The sequence below is a fragment of the Eriocheir sinensis genome, chromosome 2, assembly GCF_024679095.1.
Source record: "Eriocheir sinensis breed Jianghai 21 chromosome 2, ASM2467909v1, whole genome shotgun sequence".
Classification (NCBI taxonomy): domain Eukaryota; kingdom Metazoa; phylum Arthropoda; class Malacostraca; order Decapoda; family Varunidae; genus Eriocheir; species Eriocheir sinensis.
The window spans coordinates 25,792,983-25,811,840 of NC_066510.1; the positions used below are offsets into that span (position 1 = coordinate 25,792,983).

The 18,858-nt window shown below is 41.3% G+C and overlaps 1 protein-coding gene across 3 annotated transcripts; it reads left to right on the forward strand.

Annotated features, from left to right (window-relative positions):
• The first annotated feature begins 1,297 nt into the window (after positions 1–1,297).
• Positions 1,298–17,878, forward strand: LOC127001797 (uncharacterized protein KIAA2026-like). 3 transcript variants are annotated; one of them, XM_050866987.1, is made up of 17 exons: positions 1,298–1,761; positions 3,194–3,509; positions 3,714–3,887; positions 4,058–4,335; positions 4,742–4,872; positions 6,580–6,748; positions 6,909–7,009; positions 7,763–7,950; positions 8,120–8,389; positions 8,857–8,994; positions 9,299–9,556; positions 9,674–10,090; positions 10,517–10,600; positions 10,971–11,690; positions 12,802–12,956; positions 13,443–13,570; positions 14,164–17,878. In XM_050866987.1, exons 2-17 carry the CDS (start codon positions 3,246–3,248, stop codon positions 17,223–17,225), a joined length of 6,537 nt encoding a protein of 2,178 aa, XP_050722944.1. In that variant the 5' UTR covers positions 1,298–1,761; positions 3,194–3,245; the 3' UTR covers positions 17,226–17,878. The 3 variants fall into 3 exon arrangements, with proteins under 3 accessions (XP_050722944.1, XP_050722953.1, XP_050722964.1); XM_050866996.1 differs by having other exon boundaries at positions 1,298–1,579; XM_050867007.1 differs by lacking the exon at positions 1,298–1,761 and adding an exon at positions 1,901–1,920.
• Positions 17,879–18,858: the final 980 nt, after the last annotated feature.

The window sequence follows — 18,858 nt, forward strand, 5'->3', positions numbered from 1 at the left end:
CTATAGGTACATGGCTTTGAAACCTTAATATCTTTACTGTATCATGTGATTTAATAATTCTGAGGAAATGATCGAGTTTTCTCTCCCACTCACCCTCCCTCCCTCCTGCCCTTTAATTTCTCTTTGTATCTACATCTAACACTTTTCGTATTCCCTGTAGCTAATTTCCACATCTAAGTTGTGTTATTTACTCATTAAAGACGTTACACTGCTTTGAAACCTTTAAAAATCGCTACAGTGGCGTGATTTATTTATTATGATGATGGTGGGGTTAAAATTCTCTCCCCTCATCTCGCCAGCTGGAAATCCCTCGACTGCCCTTTTGCCTTTCTGCACCTCATCCATTTTCATGCTTCCTTTTATTGTTTTCTGTCAACACGAGTCTTATTTGCCCTAATTTTTCCCTGTATTGTCTTCTAGATTATACAAATGGAGGATTTCGGGAGCTTTCATATTGTTGCCTCATTAACTGTAGCCTCGATCCGTCCTATTTATGTCATTGCATTATAATAAAAGCTGGGGTTGTATTTCAGCACGTAGCAAAGTTTCCCGTTCATTGTTTCCTGGCAGCATGAGTCTTCTATGCTCTAATTTTTCATCGTGTTGTATATTCTTTATTAAAAAAAAAATGGAGGGTTTCGGGAACTTTCATTGTTGCCTCCGTGCTATCAGCGAGTCATTGCATGTATCTATAGCTGGGGTTTTGTTTCAGCACGTAGCAAAGCTTTCCCCGTAATCACTAGCGATGTCTAAATTTAAAGTCCCCCTTATCTTTATCTGTGATAATTGCATAAGCTTTGTTAAGGGAGTCGACCATTTATTTACTACATGACAACTGGGACAAGGACTGTGATCGACCTTTTCAGATGTTATTTATTTTCCTCAATTTTACGCTTTCCTACATTAAAGAATAGTTTATAGCGTTAAGGGAGTCTCATTATATAGCAGAAAAATATAAAAGGTTCTATATATTGTTTCTGTGAGGTATTTTCATCGTAAAATTGAAGTTCCCGCTCTCTCCTCACGGCCGCGTCACGTCGTTCACCTCATATCGTCCGCGGAGTCAAGTAGTTCCAAAATGAAAGTATAACAAATCAAATCCGTCCATCGAGGGAATGATCCAGTAATATCGACACAGGTTAACGCGAAAAATACAATCCACATCGCCTAAAAAGGGAAACGAATCCGTGTTATTGGTCAGTAAATTGGTTGTGAGCGCGGAGGGTCAAGGCACAGCGTTGCCAGATTGTCGTACTCAGCCTCTTACATTATACCAATTTCCATCCCAAGACCTTCCTCCTGCACCCCAATAAGTGGATTCATGTATAGTTATCGTTGAAATGGTTAATTAATGGTGTATTTTTGTGATACTTGAGCGTCGAAAAACGGTAAATACGATAGTCTGGCAACGGTGGTCAGGCAGGCAAAACAACCTCACCGTCTTGGGCACCTGGACGTGAGAGCAGCGAGGGATCCACCATTACTTGACCCCTTTTGACCCCCCTGTGACCCTCCCGAGGTGCTGCGGGTGACCTCGGCAGTGTCAGCGCTGAAGTGGAGTCCATTTGAGGCGCCTGGGGTTAGTTGTCGCCAGTGAGATCTGCGGGAAAGCCTGGCGGGGCACTCACTCCCTCCTCATTTTGGAGCCGCGGGGAGTGAGTGTCAACAAGAAACAGCTGACTGGGATGAATGGGTGACGTAACCGTGGCAGGTGACCGCGTGTGTCAGGTCAACCCCGCCCCGCCCCTGCAAGGCCACGCGGTAAGGGTCATAGCCAGCCCCGACCCTTGGTTTCATCTCTCTCTTCAGATTTTCACGTATTTAAGAGTGCTTGAGTAAATAGAAGAAATCATTACAGTGACCCGGTGTCAGTCAGCTGGCGGCCCTGGGCGAGGCAGGACCCGTCTGAAGCCTCGGATGGTTCGCATTGTTCACTGTCCATCAGGATTAGAAAGCCCTCAAATGTCATTATTACTGTGCTGTTTGAGAGCTTAGGTGCATGTTTATTTTGCTTGTGCATGATATTAGCTCTCTCATAAAGTTTGGTCAACTTAGAGTAATGATTTATACTGCACAAGGGTCTTGGGACAACTGAAATCTTTAGTGCCTCAGTGCTGTCCTATTTTATCCAGTGTCTAAAGTAGAGAGTAACCTAACTTTACATGCAAGCATGTGCAATTAATTTTTTCTTGATATTGAAAACCCTTGATATCTTTAAATTGCATTATGAATGACAGGAATGGTGTCATGTCATTGAGCCCTTGTTTGATTATTCTGACTTGAATTTTCATGCAAAGAAACCACTGGTAGAGACTGGAGCTGTGAATTGAATATTTATGTGCCAAAGGAAACATAATGACATACTAGTCTTTACTTAATATAATATCATTTTCACATGCAAAGTAGAGGGCTGAATGGGTGACATTATTAATAATATATTATATCCTTGCAACTGGTAGTCAGGTGTGATAAAATAGGTACCGGTATAAATTCTTTGATAGAATGGATGAAGATTATATTCATTTCATATTGTCTTATACATTAACCTAAATGTTGCTACCAATACATAAAGTAGTAAATGATATCAAATATCTATTGTGAGTATAGTAATGTAACTATCGATGGGGTGAATAAGTAGAGACTTTCATTGAATTTAGGTTAGCTTACGTGATTGCTTACCTTGTGATTACTTAAGAGGCAAGAGAGCTAGTTCTCATAAGGGTATGCCTCTTCTCTGAAAGTTGTCAACGTCCCGGTCATAGTTATTTTTAAATGCGTTTACGCTGCCACTGTTGATCCGTCAGTTTGTCCCAGGTGTTCACAACTCTGGAGGAGAAAAATATGTTCCTCTTTTGGGTGCAGTACCTTAGTTTTAGTAGCTTCAGCATGCAGATTAATTATATTAGGTGTTTCATTGCTCTTAAGGGAAAACTCACTTGTCACAGTAATAAAGAACAGACTGGTGCAGGGAAGCAAGTCTCATCATCACCCACTAACTGTTTTGCCATTGATAAAAAAAAGTGATCCAACATTTTTTTTGTCAAGAATTATGATTCTGGTCTGAGCCATCTTATGATTTGTTAATGCCATGGTGTGTTATATAGTACTTAATTTATGTAGATGTATTAACTACACTGACATTAAATTAGGTTCATGAATAGGTGTTTGATGTGTCCCCTTCACCTGCCTACAGGAAGGATTCTATATAGTGTGCGTGAGGGCCATGCTGGCTGTGCAGAAGCACCATGGACATTACTGATCCAGAGCAAGAAGAGACAGTCACTGCCAATGATTGGCAACCGGAAAACAGCACTGTGGGTAGTCACCCGTTTCCTGCAGAACAGAATGGCAGTGAGTCATTAGCATCGTCCAGAGATGAGGAAGTTGATGATCCGCTTTCAGAGTGCCCAGACAGTCCCACCCCACAACCATCTCCTGCCTCACAACTTCAGCTCTCTCTTGCAAGGAGAGAAATATCACATGACTCCAGTTTGGATAAAAAAAATCAGGTTAGTAGAATTTCATTGATACCTCACACCTGAAATAATGTAAGTTTACCAGACATGTTCACCAGTATTTTATCTGTTACAACATTTTTTTTTCCTTAATTGCATGCCAGTTTAAATTTACAGAGGTGATATTTTTTTCATGAAAGTATTGATTAAGGTTTTGATTTACAATAGAAACTAATATGACATTCATATTCTGAAAAGAATACCATGAATGAGGATGGGGAAGTCAGTGGCTCTAGTGAAGATGAGGAATCAGAAGATGAAGATGCTGGGGAAGAGGAAGAAGCTGGTTCAGAAGATGAACTAGAGAATGGTAACAACAAGGAGGAAGGGGAAGAGAGTGCATCATCTGCAGCTGCACCACCTGTGGAGAAGGTTGGCTTTAGTTCTTCATTCTTCTCTTATGCAATCATTCTTCAGCTAGCATGTAGTATATTCCATGAATTGTGCATATCTGCAAAGATAACAAAATAATTATTAATAGTTATTATTGTGTTGATATTTCTGAATATTAAAATTTGACGAGAACACTTTTTCCATCACAGGATGGGGAGTCCAAGAAGGCCTCATTTTCCCTGTACTCTGGGGTGAGTGACATTATCAGTGGGTCATGCTCCTCCCCTTCATCAAACTCCTCAACTCCGTCCCTTCCCCCAAACAAAGCCACAACCCCCTCACCCAGCCTTCAGAGTCGGTGCTCCAGCCTGGTGAACAAGAGTGGTGGTGGTGGCCTATTGGTGCACCACCCAGTCACTCCAAAGAAGCGAGTTGTCAACAAGACCAATACTGACCACCTCAGTGATGAACTGAACTTGGGATACAGGCAAGTTTTAGAGAATAAGGAAAAAAATAAAAAGTGATGTGCAGTGGTTCTCAAACTGTATGAAAGTGATGTACCACTTAAGGCGTTGTCTGGTGAAGAATTTGCCAGTGTCATGTTTGGTTAATTTATACTGCTACATCAAACATTTGTTCTGGGACACATTATATTGAATTATATAGACCCAAAATTACAGTCATGTACTCCAGGGTCTCACATACCCCAGTTTGAGAACCAGTTTCTGATTATATAGGAAATTTAAGATGTGGATTTTTTTTGTAAATATAGATATATGAAACAAAGTAGATGGAAGTATTCTTCATTAACAGAATCAAAAGTTTAAGAGGGATAAACATTTTAAGGAAAGGTAAATAAGCAGATGAATGAGTACATGATAAATGTCTCCCAGAATCCTGATGGAGCTGATGTCAGACTACCAGAAAGGAAGCAACGCCCCCTTCATGGAGCAAATAGAGATGGAACCTGAGAAGAATAAGGACTACTTGGAGGTAGTGAAGAGACCCCTATGGTTGAAGAAAAGTGAGTTGGTCTTTAAATCATCTGCTTATTACTGAATGTGTGTGATATCTTTCAGTGTGAATGACAAGCAGGAGTATGTATGTGCAAGTGTCTTTGTTTTGTATAATAATTTCCCCCTTTTTTTATTAATTCAAGGAGTAACTCAGCCTGGGGGTAAAGTAGGGTATAAGGAACAGCATTATTTTGCCAAATCTTGTCCTATGCATCAGAGACATGGATATGAAATGTAGCAAAACAATCATGAATATGGGCATTGGAAATGGCATACAGTAAAACCTTTATAACTTGCCTCCATAAGTTCTCTCACCTGACTGAGTTATCATTATTCCAAGTTGTGCAAATCCTTCACCTTCAATATGCATACTGAAGCAAGCTGTAATCACTAAATATCTAAAAAGTGAAAAGTAATGCCCAGAGATAAGGAGCTAGGTCTGGTAAGAGTGCAAAGGCAGACAACACGTGTGAGGCTGAGGAGCGGGAAGGGAGAGAGTAAGGAAGTGTGGTGCAAATTGTTCAAAAGGGTTTGGGCGCCCCGTACTGATTATAAACCATGATATGTGGCTACAACTCAGCAGCTTGGCAAGATGCATCAGAGAGCGTGGGAGAGCGAGTAGGGCCATGTGCCCGAGGTGTGGATAAATAATCAAAGTTAGTGTGGGGACGCTATGCCAATCGCTTTGTCTGTGCTAAGGCTGATAGGCACATTCCCCCATTTCTCTAGACTTCAAAGTGCGTGAAGTACGTCTTAGTCGTCTACTGAACCCAGGACACGAGATGTAGCTACAACTCCGCACCATACTGAGATGAATAAAAAAGTGCAGGAGAGTGAGTTGGGTCACATGCGACTGGTGTGTTCACAGTATTGTTGAAACAAAGCTAGTGTGGACTTGCCATGCCAAGTAGAGATCTTTACATGGGATTACAACTTGTTAAAATATCGAGATGTATATTTTTTGCCCAACTTTTTTCCATTATTTGTTGGAATTCAAAATTTTGTTTTTGAACGAATATTTCTTTGCCTTGTTGAATTATATAAAATTCCTGAGTTATAGAATACCGAGTTATATCAAAGTCCGAGTTATAGAATGCCGAACTGTGAGGATTTTACTGTACATGTATAAGAGGTGCATGTGGTGTGTCCAGATAGGCATGAGAAAGTAATGAATTGTGTAAGAGGTTTGGCATGGGTGTAACAGCAATGGGGATAGATTGTGGGATGATGAAATCAGTGAAGTATGATGCTCTGAAATGGTTTGGACATACATGCGAAGAGAATGAATGAGTATGACTTTGTGAAGAGAGCATTATAAGGGCAGAATTGAGGGAGAGGGTGTCAGGGGGAGACCACCAGTCAGTAGAGTGGATGAGTATTGGAAAGAGAGAGCTGGTAGATTAAGGATTGAATGTGCTGAGAGTGAGTGCTGGAACAGAAAGTTGGAGATGCTTCTGCCATGGTGAAGTGCCCATGAGGAAACAGGGAGTCGAAGATATAAATGGACAGTTACATATATATATATATATATATATATATATATATATATATATATATATATATATATATATATATATATATATATATATATATATATATATATATATATATATATATTGTGGCTTAACTCACCCTGTTTCCTGTGTTAAAGGGTAAAGGGAAGTTATTACTGAGAAATGCAACAATAAATTAAGCCTACTGTTTCATTTTCACAGTTAAGGCTGATCTTCTGGATGGGAAATACCCTACAATCACAGAGTTGATAGGTGACCTAAGGACCATGCTGGAGAATGCCTACCGCTACTATGGGCCAGCCAACTCCATCTCCAAGAAAGGTCTGAGACTCGAGCACATGATGGAACAGAAGATTGCTCTCCTCCCAAAGTAAGTTTTGTGCACCCATGAAATTCAGAGAAAAATTGTTATATTACACCTTTCTTATTGTATACTTCTAAGTAGCACCTACTGATTGTCTACATTTTTTCTGTATTGCAGAATTAATAAATATGAATGTAACTATTTAGCTAATGCACTGATTTTACAGAGAAGTTCGGGACCTGTGTACTCTTGAGAAAACTTCTGGTCAACCTCCAGAGGACATCACTCAGACACACCGAAATAAAACTGCCAAAATCTCAGTCAATGGTGAGGGTGAAGCTTCTTGGAATATGTTCTGGAATCAAATTTTCTTAACAGACATTCCTTGCTATAAGGTTTTGTTATGTTCTTGATATATGGATTGTAAAGTGATTAATATTATATTGATAACTTTATAATGTGGGTTTAATAGAGATGCATTTCTAGACACTCAAATGTAATGAAGAATTGATCATTAAAGAGACCCCAACAAACTCATACATGCGAGAATTTATATGCAATCATTATTTATGTAAAATACCATAAAGTTATTCAAAGAAAACAAAAGGTTTTCTTTTGCCTTTTGCCCTTGAAACTGGTAGACTCATATTTCACTTGGTGTAGATGTCATTATTACTGTGAATGAATAACAAAACTAAGATTGAACACAAACTCATTGTGGCTAGCAAAACACAGGAAAAACATATGGACACATTCAACAGCAAACAGTGATTGATCCTATAGTGATGATTGCCTGTACTGAGGATTATGATTTCTCTTTACATAAAGCAAATATGGAGGCACTTAGAGGGTTGATTTGCATCAACCTGCAGCATTACAGGAAACCTCATTAGGGATAAAAGTTTGCTTGTTGGGACCTTTTTGTTTCATTCAAGATGTGCCTAAAGCTTTCATGTGATGCAGCCAGAAATTTTATTTATGTGTTTTGTATAATTCAATTAGATTAATTCTTTCAGCAGCTAAAATATGATTGTTCTCTGTTGTCCACTTATTCATCATGGGTATTTTGTGCTATTGCAGGAGACAACTTTTTCTCCTATGTGATGTACCGCGTGCGTGGGTGTCGAGTGCAGCGAGACAAGGAGCTGAAGAAGAGGAAGATGGAGGCAGTGAAGCAGGCCAAGCATGACCGTGAGCAGGAAATCATTGAGTGGGAGAAGAACCTGATGAAGGAGCCAAACATGACACAAATGAAAGCAATGTGGGAAGTATGTGTCCATATATTTCAGTTTGGCTAACACTGGTAGTTCTGAGAGATGTTTCTAACTTTATCAGTCCCAAAGGTTGTTTATAAAATCTTGAAATAATTCTATAATTCTTATTAAAATCCAATTTTTCATGCACTAATATTCACAGTTTAATGTTTCCAATTTACAGCTTCCACAGATTGGTCACTTCATCTTCCTGACACTGAAGACCCTCAACATCTATGAGGTCCCTCAGTATGAGGTGGAGCGCATGCTGCTGATGCCCCGGGCCTCTCGCACACTAGCAATGCTGCTCACATCCCTCCTTTCTTCCCCTCAACAAAGGCAGAAGCTCAGTGAGAAGCCATACATGCCATACAAAGTCTGGGCACGGAAGCTTGCTCACAAAACTCTGCTGTGGTATAGGTGCTATTATAGGGAAAACCGGGATTCACAGAAGGTAAGAACTTTGTGTTGCCACTCAAAATGTAGATAACTCATGTGTCTCTTATGAGGAACCTTCCTCCTAATCATTTTCATCTTAACTAGTATGGAGAGCCAAGTGGCTCAGTCAGAATAGTGCTTACTGCTTGGCTTGTGGCTGAAAGGTTGCAAGTTGAAGCTACCTAGCTCAGGCAGATTCTTTAACCTCCTTTTAATCATAATTAGTATGCATAGATCAGGTATGTATAATAATTTTCATTACTGGTAGACATTCTTTGTGATCTGTATCTGTTCTTTTGTTGGTTGAAAATATAAAATAGCATATGTATATGTACTAAAAGTCTAAAACACTTCTTTTCATGGCTTTTACATAAAATATTTTGGGTTATTGATGTTATCACTTGTAAAATGAGGTTTTCTCAAATATTATTACGAGGATCTGGAGAAGGTTAACATAACTCCTTATCTTTTCAATTCACTAAGGTATTTGACCAGATGGGTATCGAGCCTCAGTTCTGGCAGGTCTGTGGCCCCACCAACCCCTTTGACCGCCAGCTGTTCCACGAGATGACGTACCATCAGCGGGTCTGGCTTCTTAAATCTCTCTGTGATTTCCTCCTAGTGAGTATCCTACTAAACATCTTATAGAACTAATTGATGGTCTTGTGTGACTGATATATATCCTTTAATCCTTTTATGGAAGTTGTATCCTAATTTTTTTCAGTGTTTTGACTTTTTGTATATTCTGTGTAGCTGCCTTTTCATGTTTTTTTTTCCAGTCTTTCCTATGTGCGGTGCTACGTGGATTGTTTAGTTGTGGCCTCATCTCATCAGTATTTCTTTGAGAGATGATATGTTCAGTGATAAAACTTAATAGATTGAATTCATTTATCATTTTTTTTATTGACCTTTATTTTTTCCCCAGCACAACCACAAAACTGTCCAGGAAGTATTAGCAGACCAGACTGAGGCAGATCAGCGGGAATATTATCTGGGGCAAGACCGAGATGGCAACGATTACCTACACTTCCCTCAGTTTTGTGGACAGAACCTCAGAATATACAGACGGGCCAGAGTGCCTTCCCCTGAGGTGGAAAGAGAGGAGGAGGAATTGGTAGAAGGAAGCATACTTCCTTTAGAGAAGATTAAGGAACATAGGAAAATGATGAGAAAATTTAGACATGTAAGTATAGATTAACTCAGCGACGAGGGATCACTTATTCTTGAGTAAAATTTTTTATGGTTTAATTACATCATGTATTGAATGTGTTCTTATTTTGCCATAAATGCATTTTAACAGAAGTATGAAGAGGAAGCAGAGTGGGAAGGCTCAAGAGGAAAAAAGAGGAAGCGAAAGAGAGGCAAGGGAAGAGGCCGGGTTGTTGATTCAGAGGAGGAGGTGGGCCTGACCTGTAGGAGTCGACCCATCAACCTTAGGCAGCGACCACGGGCCAGGTACAATGAAGACCTTGAGGACCTGGGTCTGTCCTCAGATGATGAACCAAAGCCAAAACCAAAAAAGAGACAGTGGACAGTGGTATCAGAGTCCTCTGGTGAGAGTGATCAAGATGAGACTGTAGAGAAGCCTGAGGATGAGAGCAATGCAGCAGAAGGGGAGGATGAGGTGGTGGCCAGCAACAGCCCCTTGCCAGCTCAGCCTGAGAGTCTCACAAGGGCACAACAAAAGAACCCAAGGGCCAAACGGGGAGGAAAGAAGGCATGTCTGCTGTCACGTTCTTATTTACTAATCGGTTATTGCTGTTACTGAAGTCACTATCAGTTATCATCATTGCAATTACTTTATGTTTGTTTTTACACTGATTGACTACCAGTCTTCACAATTACTACAGCCCTTAAATATCATTCCCACCCCTGGTTACTGTAAAGAACTAGTCATTCAAAGCAACTTCCCATTTAAAAGTAATCTACCTTAGCATCAGAAGCTGTTTAAGGTTGTAATGAAGTGATAACTTATAGCTTCTTCGGTCATCACAACATGTTTTTCATTGAAACATACTTTCACTTATATTCCTATTTATTTTTGTGCAGCAAGCTCTATATGTCAACTTGATGTTTGTTATAATAATTCTTCAGTCTTTAGCACCAGTTGAGTAAAGAATTATTATGAATTTTTTTTTTCCAGAAACCCACTTGCGAGCTCTGTGGAAAGACATTCCAGAATATTGCTGCCTTGAAAGGTCATCGGGCTGTTCACACCAAGGAAAAAGTGAGTGTCCCACTAATATTTTCAGTCTAAAAAGCTAAACCTTATAGGCTACTGTAAAACACTTCATGCTATAGTGTAATAATTCGTGGCAACAGCATTGTAGCTAATATAATGGGCAGTCTGATAGAAGCCTTGATCCATGGATTATTTGCAGTGATTTGATTGCTTTTGAGTGATTTTTTATAAAACTACAAATGAATGCACTTTTTTTTCCAAGGAGGCAGCTCAACACAACTTGTAAAGCACTATTCCCACAAGCAGAGGACAGGGGGAGTTCTGAAAGATAGTAGTTCCATAAGAGTGGTTAATTTGAAGTAGCGTCTTGATTGTACTGTGTCATTTTGTTATGAGATTATCCCTTCTCTTGCAGCAAAAGTTAGCTCTCAATGGAGATGACATTCCAGTAAACAACAAAAGACCTGTCGTGGGTGAGGAGTCAAGAGAAACCTCAGAGGAGAGGACTTTCAATGGTGCTGATAGAGCTGTGAGTGAGGAGGGCAGTGTGATGCAGAATGGTGACTGTGTGCCTGAGGAGAAAAGAGAACTTGAAAAAGCAAATGTTAAGGAAAAAGATCTGAAAGATGAATCTCTCCATCAGGATAAAGTCAAGGTAAAGGAGGAAGTAACTGAAAATGGGGAAGTGAAAGATGATGAAAGATCCAATTATAATCTTGAAACGAAATTAAAAGTGGAAGTCAAGGATGAACCAGACATTAAAGAAGAAAATTATAATCTTTTTGAAAGTGAAAATGGCCTAAAACTTACAAAGAAGGAAAAGACAATCCTGGGCTTGCAAAACACTTGGGATGAGGATCACATTAAGAGGGAAGAGAATGTGGAGGAACCCAAGACTAGTGAAGACAAGACCAAAGAAAAATCCCCCTCGCCTCCCAAGGAACCCACTTCCTTCTATGATGGCTCATCTTACTTACCAGACACTGAAATGTTTGAGTTGGTCGTCACATCAGTGGAGCAGCTGCGGGCCCTCATCCAAAAGTTTGGGGACCTTCCTGACGGTGCAGGCTCAGGCTCAAATGCAGGCAATGGCACAGCAGGAGAGGAGGAGAAAAGCAGTACTAAAAAAACAAAGGTCAGTGTCTTGGTGAAGCACTAGTGTGTGGATGTGTGTGGGAGGCAAGTGTCTTTTGTAAGGGTATTGCTTTTTCTCATTTTGCCTTGTTTTGCTTCATTTCCCATTTTATTTACCCGGTACTTTCTTAATGGTATCTCATACATGAGAAAATGATAGATTATAAAAATGTAATAATTCTTATATATAGCTAGTCACATTTCTTTCATAGTTTAAATAACTAGTTATTCAAACAAAATGTATCAAGTCCATACTGGACTTGAACTACATTCATTTGAAGCTGTACATCTGGTTTCGCAAGGCTGTGACCCTCAAAATACATACTGTTAGCCCTTATAATATTTAACCCTTTCCATCCGTGACGCAGACGGCATCACAGTATGGAAAGGGTCAAGGAGAAATGGAAGAGGATTAATTCTCTTCTAAATCTCACAGTCCTCCTCTAAATTCCTCTTAATCCTCCTCTAAATTCCACTTAAGAGGTTTAGAAGAGGACTAACCCTTTCCATACGGTGACGCTGTCGGACGCCAGCCGGACGCCGACGTCGGCGTCGCCGAAGTGAAGGGGTTAAGGGTAAGGCAATGGAGGCAGCCACATATATCATAAATCTGCCAATAATTGCTGCTCCCTTCAAAGATGCTCCCTTCTCTAAAATGATAAAGATATACCCTGACCTGATGAGTTTGGCAGTACTGCATATGGTAATGGGGCCTCCCTGCTCCCTCCAGTGCTGTCTAAGTAATTGCCAAAATGAAAAGGATCATTCAATTCATTACTGCTATTAATCACAGCAGGTGGAGGAAAAGGCATGGCTGGTGGAAAGTTGATTGCCAAAAATAACTGGATATTTCAATGTACAGATAACAAAGCCTTACATATTAACCGGACATATATTAAGGGCTGCCAATACTTGTCATTCTCACTCTGCAGATGAATCTTACAATTTGTTCCAGTAAAAAATGACAGCACAATAAGTTAAGAACATTTTACCCCTAATGATAATTTGACTATCTGAAAGAGGGAGAGAGGGAGAAAATCTGTTCCCAGTGAACATGAAACTTTTTTGTGTGTTTGTGGTTTTCTGTTCTCTAAAAGCCTTCATTACTACAGGAAGAAGGAAAGAAGCGTCCATCCTGTGAAGTAAAGTTACATAGCGCCCTTTGCAATTTGCTGAATGAGCTCAGTCCCTGGGAGACCAAGCTGCTTACTGCTACCAAGAGACTCCGCACAAAATTAAAGCACGAGTGGAATGACTATGAAAAGAGGTTAGTGGTGGGGTTTTAAAAATTTAGGTTTTGTAAATTTAAGCTGAGGTTCCCAGGTAGTGTTCCCTCTTAGATTTTTTCTTCATGAAAGTGTTTTTGAAAACTTGGAAGCTCTCAGGTTTACTATTTTTTTTCTTTTTTCTTTCTTTCCTTAAGTTTTCATATTCAGGTTTGTTGTGTAGAGGGCTCACTGTATTTTTTAGATAACATCTTAAATAGTGGACTAAGTATGAATTTAATATCACAATGCTCAGACTTATTAAAGGAAATCTGTTCGAAAGTGGCACTCACTTGGGACTGAAACCATCTCGTTTTGTCTAGCAGTATATACCAGTTATGTGGTATTCTGTTGTTTAGGATATTTATTTAGGTATGTTGAAACACGAGGATGACATTCTTATTTCACTCACTTATGTGGCTACTGTGAAGGAACATGGTCAACATATAATGCTCTCTGATGGATGAAACAATTTTCTTTTCATGCAGAGATCCCGACTACGTGGACCCAGCTGAGGAGGCGTGGATGAGTGACCCAGAGCCAGAACCTGAACCCCCTCCGCCACCCCCTCAGGAGTCCTCATCATCCTCATCGTCCAGTGAAGAGTCCCTGGATGGTGAGTTTGCACCCTGTAGAACCCTAGCTGCCTGCCTGCAATGCTTGTGATTTCCCTAATATGTTTTGTGGATTTTCTGCCTCAACCATCAGTGAAAATATTGATGCTTTATCTTTTGAAGGAGGCCTCGTAGCCACATAATTCAAAGCTCATAACATAACTCTATAGTCTGACCCTGAAATCACTTTTTTTTATATATATATTTATATTCATTATTTCATGTGAATGCAGCAACTTAGATTTCAAAAGGATGTGGTTTGACAGTTATGTTAGGTATGTTTGCAAAGTTAAAAGATACACTAAAAAATCACCATTAATGGAGGGTGCATTGATGCATTAGATTTTGAAACTCTTAGACAGTTTAGTTTGACTTTCATGTTCATCTCAAAAGATTTTTTTTTCTTGGAAATATGTATTTGTGTATCTTTGCAACAGAGGAGATTCAGACTTTATGGCTTTCCTAATGCCCAGTAGATGCAACTCCCATCTGTTGAGCTCATCATTTCTTTGCATGCACACTCACTTCACTCGCTCACACTAACCTTTACCTGCGTCACAGTTTAGATTTTAAAAACATTTGTTTGACTTTACAGAGGAGGGTAATCCAAAGCGCAAACTGAGGAAGAGAAAAGCAAAGCGGCAAGCAGTAACACAGATAATGGAATCAGCAACCCCTCCAGTGGAATCCCCAAGTTTAGCCCAGGAGGAGAATGCTGAAGGGTATGCTGTCTCTTCCAGAGGGAGAGTGCGCAAAGTGAAAAAGATGGTCAACTATGATGGCCTGGACTTTGAGAAGCTTGCCCTACAAGCATCTGAAGAGGCTGAGTTAGAAAGACTAAGAAAGAAAAGAAAGAAGGAAGAAGAAGAGAAGGAGCGGGAAGAGCAAGAATCTAAAGAGGAACAAACTAATTCTCAGCCTTCAGGGGTTCACCGCTACTTATTATCCCAGGCAGGACAGGTCATGGGCTACATTGACAATAAGGGTCATGTACACTCTGGCAGTGGAGGCAAAGTTTCTGGAGGTGACCGGGGGAAGGTTGACATAAGCTCTGTTCGTAATCTGGCAAGTCAACTGGTTACAGGAAACAAAAAGGAAGCTGCAACAACTCCTACAAGGCCTGGCATGATGATCCCCCCAAAGACCTTCCAGAACCTAAGTCTAAAGCCTTATGTGCCAACTGTTGTTGTGGCTGCTATCAATGACCAAGGCTCTCCAGTGTACGTCCGAGTTGTGGGTGAACAGGCCTTGCAGCTGGTGAAGTACATGAGGCCAAGCATCAAGGGTCGTGTCTCCCAGATCAAACTCCAGCACCATGGTCAGACTTACACCGTTAACACAAATGCTCACATGATAACACGCAACATTCCAGGACTACATGATGGTGAAGCCACAGTAAAGCCTGCATCATCTGTTTCCACAGACACACCTACCTCATCTACAGCCACAGCCACAGCAAGGCCTCTGACAAATCTACAGAGCCTAGCAACAAACAACTCTCCCAGTGTGCCTCGGGTGGCACCAATATCCTCTGTGGTGAGTGGTGTATCGTCATCAAACACCTTAGCACTAGCCTACAGAGGAGTGGCTAAGCAGGCAAGACCAACAACTGTAAGTGCACCAGTCAGACCACAAGGTGCAGCTATCCCCAGGGCCACAGCTCAGCAAGATGTAAACCGTCTTACTTCAGTGGCTCACACAAGACTAGTATCGGCTTCTCCTTCAGTAGTGTCTTCAGTTGTGCCACCAGCTGTCAGAACAACTGCAAGTCTGGGTTCCTCACCTACAAGACATACTAATTTGATATCTGTAAATCAGTCTGGAAACAGACAATCCCTTCCTACTGCTAGATCTCAGGCTACCCCAGTAGTGAACAGAATTGGTGTACCTACAAATTCAACAGCAACGGTAATGCAGTCAGAAGCTGGTTCATTGTGTCAAACAAATAATCAGCAGCAAATTGCAGCAGTACAGTCCACAGCAGCTGTGGCAGTGGCTCCTGCACAGCCTCTGGGCCAGACAATAACAGCTACACCTGTTGCTGTACCTGGCCCTGGGGGACAGACACAGGTGCAGTTAAAGCTTGAATCTGAGTCTTTGGCACAATTAATGCAGCGCACAGGGAGCAAAATAGTGGCCTTACCCAATGGTCGAGGAGGGTATACCTTATCCCTCACCCCCGGTGCAGTTCAGCCTGGACAAAAGAACCAGACACAAATAGCTGCCAACACAGCAGCAAAGGTACAGGTGGTATCTGGGGCAAATGCTTTGTTGGAAGATACACCACAGACTTCAGTTGTGCAGCAGCAACAGCCACAAGTTGTTCAGCAGCAGACCCATGTAATATCTCAAGGGGTAGCTCAGCCAGCAGGTGTTGCACAGCAGACATCACTAACACAGCAGATTGGAGTGAGACAAGTAGTTCCAGTCAGTCAAGTCAATGTCTCTGGGTCAAGTCAGGTTGTTTCAAGAGTAGGTGTGCAACAGAGAGTTATTGGTAATCTGGTATCCTCACCACAAGGAACAAGAACAGCTCAAGTCCCAACAACAGCTGTAATTGCTTCACACCAACCAGGAAGTGCGATTATAAACTCAAGTCAGCCAACAGGTGTGTTGCAGAAAGTAACAGGCACACAGTCTCAGCTGACAGGTGCTCAGACAGGTCAGCATCAGCTTGTGTTGCAGCAGAGAGTAGCAACCACAGGCACCCAGGCTGCTGTAACACCTCAGGTTAATCAGGGTGTTGTCCAGCAGGCTGGTGCCACATATAAACAAGTAGTTGTTAACCAACCAATGCAGCAAGTTCCACAACAAATGGTTCAAGTAGCTCCAGGGTCAGTTTTGCAGCAACAACAAGTGGTGAGGCTACATCCAGTCAGTGGGAGCGGTAGAAATGCACCCACTCAGAAACTGGTTCAGATTGTGCAGCCAGGAGGGGCACGTCAAGTGGTGCAGATGGTTCAGCAGGTGGTTGCTAGTCAGGGACAGGCAAATCAAGGACATCAACAGCTGATCTATGTCCAGGGAAATGGCCAAGTGGTTCAACAACAGGCTAAAACAAGCTTAGGAACTGTTCACCACACATTGCAAGGAACTACTTTACCACAGAATCAAGGGCAACAGATTGTTGGACAGCAAGCTCTTGGAGAACAAAAGCTTCAGACACAAATTGTAAATCAGCAGCAAATAATTCAACAGCAAGCAGCAGGCCAGACACAGCAACACATAGTACAGCAGAAACAACAAGTAGCACAAACACAAGTTGTGCAGCAGCAAACACAGCAAGTAATGCAACAACATTTGGTTGTGCAGCATCAACAACCCCAACAACAGCAGCAGTCACAGCAACAGCAAGTAATAACGCAGCAGCAGCAGCAGCAAGCTGTGGCTCAGCAGCAGCAAACTGTTGTTCAGCAGCAGCAAGTCGTTCAACAACAGCAACAGACTGTAGTTCAACAGCAGCCAGTTGTTCAACAGCAACAGACTGTAGTTCAACAGCAAGTAGTTCAGCAACAGGGTCGGTTGGTCTTGGTAAGAACGTCTCAGGGTGAACAGATGGCTCTTCAGCTGCCTGATGGAAGAGTCTCACTGCTTACACAAGAACAATTGCAAGCAGCAATAAACAATGGATCTATAAAGGTTAGCCAACAAACCTAATTCCTAAGTCAATCATGTAGTAGTTACAGCCTTATGGTGAATGGATGAAGTTGGAAAATATGCTGAAATGTGATAACCTAAGGCCATTTTACACATCATTTGAAGGGATCAAAGCAGAGTTCTCCATTAGATACTTGCTGTATCAGTAATGAAGAGGGAATCAAGACATCTCAGTGAGTACCTGTTTTCTGCAGTAGTAGTAGGTATAGTCATGTCTTCATTTATAGATACACCATTGATGTATTATTTATCAACACTGTTATTTTGACTTTATTTGCATGATATTTTTCCATGACTTGAGTTAAGATGGTGACATCCTTTGATCTTTCAATTTTAGAATTGGTCTTTTAACTGTGATGAATATAGCGTTAGTTATGCAAATGGTCATTGCAACAGTTACTAAATAAAATGAACAAGTTTGTAGGGATACTGGATTTCATGTATTATAAGTCTTAATACCTTTCCCATTCTAAACAACATGAAACTGTTCAACAGGAAAATGACTGTTAGTAAAACTGCATTTTTGCCAAAGTACGAATTTTGAACAAACTTTTCATAAGTCTGAGCTGTAGACAGATAAATTTCACAGTGTCTAATTTAAGCAGGAAGGTAAATTATATGTACAAATTTATAAGTAAATCTCTGAAACCAAATCTGAACGTTTATTTCCCAACAAGAATGGAAGAATGAACTGTTGTCAGCCCTTGCGGCTGTTGCTGCCTGCTTGGCTCTGCAGGACGTGGCTGATAAGGATTCCACAAATATGTGATCGCGTAGGCGTAAATTTTATGTTTCGAAATATTTGAAGTCTGCCGAGCGTCCAGCAGGTAAGTTTAAAAAGGACAAAGAAACGGACGCATTCCAGGGCCTTGACGTCCGTTCATCGTAGTCAAGCATACAGGGTAGGCGGTGGCTGAGTGGTGGCGTGCTGGGCCCACATTCACCGCGTGATGGACGACGCGGGTTCGAATCCCCCACTTGACTACCTCGGATTTTTCAGTCAGCGCCGAGTGGCTTAAAACTACCCACATGCTGTCCTGAAGACCACCCATCAACTCGGACTAGAGGAAACCGTCCAAGTGAATCAAGAACGAGTTCCGGGGGGCAGCATGAGCCAAGAGAAGATGGCGCCACTATAAACACTTGCCTGCGCCATGACGGGCAGGAGCCGACTACCATCCAGGCCCCTCAAGAAAAGCCTACCGGCGCTATAGGCGTACACGTAAAAAAAAAAAAAAAGCGTTTTTGGGGGCGTCCGCTGCCATCTACATGTTTGGGTGGGAGGAAGCCCGCCAAAACATCCCTCTATAAGTCTCAATAAGTGAAAAGAAAAATCAACCCTGTGTTTGACAATCTTTTTTAACAAGGTCTTGGTTCTTTTGTCCTCCCCAGCAATAATTAGTCTTTGTTCTGGCATGAGACAGGTATCACGTGCTTCAAAATCTGGGGATAAACCAGTCACGCTGAAATCCTTTCTTTCCTTGTATGGGAAAATTAATGGTCACACTTGCGTACCCAACATCGTCAAGTTTCCCTGGATTTGTGAATACCTAAGATCTTTGCATGCCACTGTCATCTTTGTGTCTTTGTTCCATGGCATGGCAGAGTAGGACAGAGATGCAATAATAAGACG